This window comes from Tupaia chinensis, unplaced genomic scaffold (assembly GCF_000334495.1).
Source record: "Tupaia chinensis unplaced genomic scaffold, TupChi_1.0 Scaffold149964_1, whole genome shotgun sequence".
In the NCBI taxonomy this organism is placed as follows: domain Eukaryota; kingdom Metazoa; phylum Chordata; class Mammalia; order Scandentia; family Tupaiidae; genus Tupaia; species Tupaia belangeri.
The window spans coordinates 1,007,221-1,007,536 of NW_006209805.1; the positions used below are offsets into that span (position 1 = coordinate 1,007,221).

The following is a 316-nucleotide window of genomic DNA, read 5'->3' on the forward strand; positions in this document are numbered from 1 at the left end:
CTGGGGCCGGGCCGCCGCACGCTGCCCGTGCCGGTGTACATGCTGGTGCCCGCCCCGGCCCGGGAGGACGACTCGTGCACCGACTCGGCCGAGGGCACGCCGGTCAACTTCTCCAGCGCTGCCTCCCTCAGTGACGAGACGCTGCAAGGACCCTCTAGGGACCCGCCCGGTGGTCGGGTGGCCGGGCAGAAACCCACGGGCTGTACAGCCCCTGCCAGGCAGGCCACGGGGCACCGGCACAAGGCGGGAGCCACGGGCCACAGCTCGGAGCAGGCCCGGGGCGCCAGCAGGAACCGGGGGGGGCTGGGGGTCCCAC

General features: G+C 75.3%; 1 protein-coding gene across 1 annotated transcript in view; it reads left to right on the forward strand.

Annotated features, from left to right (window-relative positions):
• APC2 (APC regulator of Wnt signaling pathway 2) overlaps positions 1 to 316 on the forward strand; it is a 17,707-nt gene that overhangs the window by 12,983 nt on the left and 4,408 nt on the right. Inside the window, 1 exon segment of the mRNA XM_027769568.1 lies at positions 10 to 309. Within this exon segment, the coding sequence (XP_027625369.1) occupies positions 10 to 309 (300 nt within the window).